The 7689-nt window shown below is 34.1% G+C and overlaps 1 protein-coding gene across 1 annotated transcript; it reads right to left on the bottom strand.

Annotated features, from left to right (window-relative positions):
- Positions 1–3413: 3413 nt before the first annotated feature.
- On the bottom strand, positions 3414–5749 carry LOC133780113 (uncharacterized). The gene is made up of 2 exons (XM_062219988.1): positions 5488–5749; positions 3414–5380 (listed from the first exon to the last, which is right to left on the bottom strand). Exons 1-2 carry the CDS (start codon positions 5747–5749, stop codon positions 3414–3416), a joined length of 2229 nt encoding a protein of 742 aa, XP_062075972.1.
- Positions 5750–7689: the final 1940 nt, after the last annotated feature.

The raw sequence follows: 7689 nt of genomic DNA, 5'->3' as shown, positions 1-7689 counted from the left end.
ACAATCCTAGAGCATGCCCTAACCCTCACGAGACCATTTATTGCAAACTCAGCTTTCGAGGTCATATTTACTATAGCTCGAAATCTGGGTATAACAGATTATTATGTGTATATATTTGTTAAATACTAACTTTGTTAGAATTTTGTGTGAACAGAGGTGAATTTAGTGTGAACTGTGTCTGAATTTGGTGTGAATTATGTGTAAGGTTGGTGTGAATTTGGGTGAGCTATGCGTGAACCATGTGTGAATAATGTGTGAACCATACAAAGTGTGAATAATGTGTGATTTTATGGTGTGAACCATGTGTGATTTTAGTGTGGACCATGTGTGATTTTAGTGTGAACCGTATGTAAAGAAAGTGTGAATATATCTGAGTTATGTATTAAGCGCTTATTTAATTTACCTTTTCAGATGTCACTCCTCATGCTTCCTACTGAAAGGCATTATCCAGCAAAGGTTGCGTCTAGGGGAGGGAGCATTATGAGTACAATAATAACGAAGTTCACGACATTTGACTTATTGGAACGAGCGAAACAGTCACCATTCAAGAAATTATTCTTAGCTCCGCCTCTACAATATTCTGGAGTTATTATTCACCAGTTATTGCTTAGGAGAGTTGTTGGTAGAGGAAAGAATGAATACTTCTTGAATTTTAATATTTGTGGTCAGAATACAAGGTTTGGAATTAGTGAATTTGGTTTGATCACTGGATTGAATTGTGGAATTTCTCCGGATCAGGCAAAGTATAAAGAAATGACCAAGAGTAAAAGACTTCTCCAGACATACTTGAATAATAAAGAATGTTTGTCTTCTGAAGAGTTGGAAGATGGATTCAAAAGGTGCGATGTGAAAGAAGACGTATGGAAATTAGGTCTATGTTTTTTGGTAGACTCTCTTTTATTACCTAGTGAACCAAAGAAGAAATGCTTTATTGATGTCCTTTCCATGGTGGAAAATGAAGATGACTTCTTCAACTATCCTTGGGGGAGATTATCGTACGAGAATACATTATTCGGCTTGACAAAAGATATGGAAAGACTAAGGAATAAATACTTGAAGAATGTTGAGCAAAAGAGAAAAAGACCAGCACCTCAGTACACAATTTATGGTTATGCCATTGCTCTGCAATATTGGGCCTATGAAATTTTCACAAAGTTCTCTGCATTTGTTGATCAACAACCCCTTTCCTTTCCAAGAATGCTTAGCTGGTCAGCGCATAAAATGCTGAAAGAGAAAGATATTGAAGGTGTATTTAAGAAAAAAAGTGTAAGTCGTTAAGATTTTATTTGAGTTTATGATTTATAAGTAATGTTTATACCTTATTAATTTATTATTTTGTTGCAGAATCTTGTGAAGGCCACGCTCAATCCAAGACCCGAAGAGAAAGAATTTCATGACTCTATTATTCAAGGACCAGATGAACTACTCATGGGTCGTGTTATTAGCTTTGTAGACGATGATGTGGAATTGGAGTTTGAAAGGGAAGAACGTGAGGAATCTCCCACAAAGTCCGATGTAGCAGATGGGCATCGTCACGAGCAAGACCAGAAAGAGATACCAACTCCAATTAACACCCACCATGAAAAGTTGTTAGCTGATATTGACACTTTGAAAAGTAACCAACAAAGAATGGAGGAGAAGTTTGATTATCTAATTGAATTAGTGCTCTCGCAACGTAAAGGTAGTGATTCTGAGGATTCAGTATCAGATGAGCATCTTGCTTCACCACACCGTACATTTATTATGGAGCACGTTGTTGGAGAAGATAGCCCTAGCTGTAAGGTGGTATCTCCTGAAGATATGACTGGGGTGGAAATCAAGAGAAGGAGGGTTCCAACGAAAAGAATTTTTGGTGCCGAGTTTACTGATCCAACTAGGAAGAAAAAGAAAGCAGAGACAATTGTAACTGATCCTTGTGAAATTAATCCCCTACAGCCATATGACGAAAATCAAATGAGACGTTTTAAGAAATGGGTAATTGGTTTAAAAAAGAATGATAAGCCTATTTCTCTCTTGGCTGGTTCGTGCACAGCAAAATGGTTTATTCAGCTACTTACACCACGTACATGGCTGGACGGACTGGTAAGACTACTGAATTTTATTTTTTTTTAAAATATATATAATTTGAATGTGATGTATATATACTTATAATATTTGGCATGCAGCACATTGATGCAACTTTAGGGTTGATGAAAGAGCGAGTGTACACTTACAAGAAGACTTACTCCGAAAGATTCACCATCGTGGATTCTATGTTCCAACAGTTCTTCGAACCACATTGGGAACAATTCAACAAGAGGAAAATCAAATCAAGCTACATTTGGCCAAAAGAAGTGCTTGATTACTTGGTGGGTGATGACAACAATTTCAAAAGGAGTTGGAAAGACATTGACGATGTGTTTACCCCGATTAATTTTTTTGGGACACATTGGGTGTTGTTAGAGATATCATTGACAAGCTATCTTATAAAAGCTTATGACTTTGATATCACTGTGGTCTCCAACAAGGAGTTTGAGAATAAAATGAGCAGATGGGGAAAAATGCTACCATTTCTAATTCAATCCAGTGGGCTGTTAAGCCATAGGAAAGATGTCCAACTACAAGCAGAGAAAGTGTGTTTTGAGTTCACAAGACTTGGCACAAAAAAAGGGCCATATACCAAAACTAGGTATAACTATGTTAACCATATTTATATTGCAAATAATCACTATGGTCTTCCAATAATTAAAAAAACTTTATTTCCTTTGCAGTGGCGATTGTGGGGTATATGTCATCAAACATCTGGAGTACTTGCTAGCCAAAAAACCGCTATCCGAAGTAAATGACAACAACATGGATTTCTTTAGAAAAAAAACTTGTTTAGATTTGTTTTACCATAACTTACAACCATAGTTGTCTTTTATTTAAATATATGTATCTTACTTTTGAATGTATGAAGAAACTATGTCAACTTCATCTCATTAAATGGTATTGAATGACTTCGTTTATTTCATCTTAATAGTGAAAGGGATAAATCTTTGTCACTTTTATCTTATTAAGTTATGTGTGAATTGGGTGTGAATTAAGTGTGAACCCGATGTCAATTATGTGTGAATTATGTGTGAGCCGCGTGTGAAATATGTGTGAATCAGGTGTGAATCAAGTGTGAACCAGGTGTCAATTATGTGTGAACCGTGTGTGAAATATGTGTGAATCAAGTGTGAACTATGTGTGAATCAGGTATGAATCAAGTGTGAACCAGATGTCAATTATGTGTGAACCGCGTGTGAAATATGTGTGAATCAGATGTAAACTATGTGTGATTTACGTGTCTGAAACAACAAACTTTAACACAAAAAGTCGTATTACTGAACCAATCTAAAAATTCAAATTCCGCAATTGAAGAGTACAAAGTAAAACAATCAAAGTACAAACTAAGAATGTCTAGACGGCGGGGGACAAACAATGGTGCACGTCACTCGATTGTGGCCCAGGACACCACATCTACTACATCTACGTTGTTTGCTATTCTTCTCACCCTTTGATAAACGTCGTTTCTTCTTTGGACGACCAGCCTTCTGCTTCACTAAAGGAAGAGCTATCATCATACTTCCTATGTCATTTGGTATCACCCAAGATTCTTCATTACCCAGCGTATATACAGATCCACCATAGGATGACAACCACGCTTCAACTGTGTAGAATCTGGAGCATAAACTATATGGACTAATGCCATGATCTCGAGCATCAGCTAGAGCGTGTTCACAAGGAAGACCTGTCAAATCAAATCTTCTACAACTACATTTTTTCCTCCTCATGTCGACATATCCATCAAGATCACCATCCAATACTGTTATTTCATACTGACTAGACGGAAAAGGGAACGAGGTAGTGGACTTGTCTGCTAACTTTCGCAAATCAGCTTCCACTTCTGTGGCAAGAGGACCTGTAGCCGCTGATGCTGCAGTTCGACGCTCGAAAAACCATTTTTGTAAAGTGTGCCTCATAAATTCCATGAGACAAGTAATTGGCCACCCACGTGCCTCAGCAATGACATTGTTCCAACTTTCGGCAATACCTGTAGTCACTAAATTATATCGATGACCAGGAAAGAAAGAACGAGCCCACTTTTCAAAACCCACTTGATTCTCTAAGTATTGAGCAATTGCAAGATCTTTGAATTTAATCTTCTCAAAATGACGTAAAAACTCTCGCTTTCTATAAGCTTTCGCTGCAAGGAAGAATTCTTCATGGCAATGGTCAGTTTTGAACTTCGCATGGATATTCATGCTAACATGATGTATACAAGCACCGTGGTGTGCCTCAGGAAATTTTTTAGTTAAGGCACTTGCTATACTAGTATGTCTATCAGACACGAATACTAGATTCTCCACTTCACCAATCGCTTCCTTCAACCTCAGTAGAAAATACAACCATGAGTCATTATTTTCTGAGTCAACTACTGAAAATGCAATTGGATATATTTGCTTGTTAGCATCTTGTCCCATGGCACATAACAAAGTACCTCCACACCGAGTAGTCAAGAAGGTTCCATCTACACATATAACTTGGCGAATATATGTTTTAAACCCCATTATAGAAACACCTAAGGCCATGAAGCAATATTTGAACCTACCTTCATTGTCCATCTGCAAATGAGTAACAGTTCCATGATTTTTTTGCTCCATCATGTATAGAAATGAGGGAAGTTTCTGAAATGATGATTCTAGTGTACCTCTTATGTAAGCCAATGCATGCTCTCGACACCTCCAAGCTTTAGCATAGCTCATATGAACTCCATATGATAAACTCATATCTTTTACAATTGACCTTGGCTTGTAATTAACATTATCACCCTCAAATTTTCTCCTTATGACATGTCCAATAAGCCATGGGGATGCCTGACAGTGATCTTTGTGTCGAACATCCAATGAACATGTGTGTTCACCAAAAAATTTACGAACCTCGAACATATTGGAATTAACCAATTTTGGAGCCCTCAACCTCCATTTGCATTTATCATCAACACATACTGTACACCATATATTTTTCGCAGACTTCTTTACTTTAAACTCAAAGTTTTTCTTTAATGCATAAAGATGGAGTTTCATCTTCAACTCTTGCTTGTTCTCAAATATTTGACCCTCTTTTATTTCCCACGAATTTATACTCGAAGAAGATGTCAGTAATTGAGCTGTTGAGGCTGAAGTATAGCCTTTTTCCCCTTGATTCAACAAAAGTGGAGTACTCCATAGATTATCTTCACCAACCTGTCTTACTTTACGACCTCTATTATTTGAGGAATCATGGCTCTTCAATACTTCATTGGAGGTTGACTGTTGTAAATTATGCTTCACAAGTACATCATTGCAGGTAGGCCTATCAATATTTTCATTATCATCTGATCTTAATGCATCATTATTATCATCATCACAACTGTCTTCATTGCCATCAATGCAAAAATCATCATTCACTTTGGTTCAATTGGAGGAATAGTATACAACTCACGTGTTTTAGTAACCAAATGATCATTACTTCTCTTCTCTATAGTAGACACACATAGGGGTGTCCGATGATTGATAGATGTTCCTATCTCATCAAGAAAAAAAGCAACATCATCATCATTACTAATCAAAGATGGAGGGATACCTTTACTTCCAAAATGATAGATTACATTTAAGTGAAGGTCAATACGAGACTTGTCAGCTCCGATTAAAGTATACAATTGATCAACAAGACTATTGTAAGTGATAGTCTTTGGCACCTTCATACCCTTGCTTTGTTTCACACTAAATGACCAACCTTCGTTCAAAACTTGTTCCCATGATCCATTATATAACACCACAATATTTATATGTGTTTGACCTGTATAACATATGACAAAAGGTTCGAAATCCAAAGGTTATTAGGTAAAACTAACCAAAAGAAATAGGAAATAAATGTGTGAAGCAAGCATGTGTGAAGCATGTGTGAACCAAGTGTGAAACGTGTGTGAACCGTGTGTGAATCCAATGTGAATTATGTGTGAACCAAGTGTGAATCATATGTGAACCAAATGTGAATAATGTGTTAAGTACTCGTGAACCAAGTCTGAACCAAGTATGAATCATGTGTGAACAAAGTGTGAATAATGTGTGAACAAAGTGTGAACGCAGTGACCTAAATCGCGAAAATGTGAACCAAGTGTGAACAAAGTGTGAATAATGTGTGAACAAAGTGTGAACGCAGTGACCTAAATCGCGAAAATCATTCAAAAATTCGTCATCTCAACATAAAATTATTTCTTTTCACAGATTTTTTAGTGTATAGTAGTTCCAAAATTCTATTTAAACTATTACACAAGACACCCATAACCTATAAATAAAAAAAAAACTTACTAATTATCAAATCAAATGTTCAAACTTCTTTAAGTTTGGGAGAATCTTCAATCTTCTTCAACTTGGGTGAGAAGAAAAAAAAATTATGATAGATTACATCATTTTCCAAAGTTTCGTGAGAAGAAAAATTGTGATGATTTCTCTTTGATGATGATTTGAGAGAGAGGGAGAAGAAAGAGTGTTTGTTCTCTTTATGAGAGAGAAGGGGCTGAAGACGAAATGGGAAGGGAAAAAAATGGAGGAAGAAGCCTAATGTTAATAAGGATAAGTTAGTCTTTTCATATGGGTATAAGGTTAAAAATATGAGAAATATTAATGTGGTGTTAGAGTTAGTATTACCCTATAAAATAGGGTCATTTCATAGAGTTTCCCAAAATATATCATATATATACATCATCACATATGTTGGACCTATCAATAATATTCATACAAGGTTGTTGTTTAAATGCAAATATTAAACACCACCTACCATGAACATGCTTAAGAAGAAAAAAAAGAATCAATCATAAATATGTCCATCAATTCTCTAATAAAATTATTAAAAAAAATAATAATATAACATTCTTTTAGAAAAAATCCAACTTAAAAATTAGATACTTATGATGAAATATAAATAATAAATTTGAATGTTAGTTAAATATTAATTATATATTTCCTAATTTTGATTTTCAATGAATATTTATGTATCTACTTTATCAATACATTATTTATAAATTATTTTAATAATAATACCAGTATATGTTACCCTAAAAAAATACTATTTTATTTGCTCATGTGTAGAGTAAATAACAATATAAAAACGAATAAGAATAAATTTCAAATTTATATAAAGAAAATAAATAATAATAATAATAATAAAAGAATGAAATTATGAACAAAATTATTTCTCGTTCTCATAAAAATAGTTTTAAATAACTGAAAAATAAAAAACGTAGCACTACTTTAGCAACTTCTGACTAAAATTATTTAGTAAATTTTTTTTTTTGAGAAATGTTTAATTTTTTTTTATAAATATATATATATTAACAAATATGTTAAAATATTTATAATAAAAAAGGTGATACATAATCCTAAAACTTGGATAATATTTTTCTCACGTTCCCAGTATAAAACAAAAGTATTGAGAAATAATTAATAAATTATAAATAAGGACAAATCTCTCTAAAACACAATGCAAATAACAATAGAAAAAGAATGAATAAAGTATAAAAACAATAAAAATAAATAAATAAAATATGTAGATGCCACGTTACTAATATAAAATCTTAAAAATTACTCTTCTCCAAGTAATATATATTAATATATATTATAAATCCATTATATATGGATGGTT

This window comes from Humulus lupulus, chromosome 5 (genome assembly GCF_963169125.1).
Source record: "Humulus lupulus chromosome 5, drHumLupu1.1, whole genome shotgun sequence".
Lineage (NCBI taxonomy): Eukaryota > Viridiplantae > Streptophyta > Magnoliopsida > Rosales > Cannabaceae > Humulus > Humulus lupulus.
Note: the sequence above shows the minus strand (reverse complement) of the source record. Positions and strands in the feature narration are given on the sequence as shown.

Excerpts from the sequence above, each read along its gene's own strand:
- LOC133780113 (XM_062219988.1), bottom strand. The coding sequence starts at position 5,749 with ATGAAGGTGCCAAAGACTATCACTTACAATAGTCTTGTTGATCAATTG. Across the intron at positions 5,381-5,487 it reads TCATTTGGTTACTAAAACAC|ATGATAATGAAAATATTGAT; the intron begins GTGAGTTGTATA and ends CATTAAGATCAG.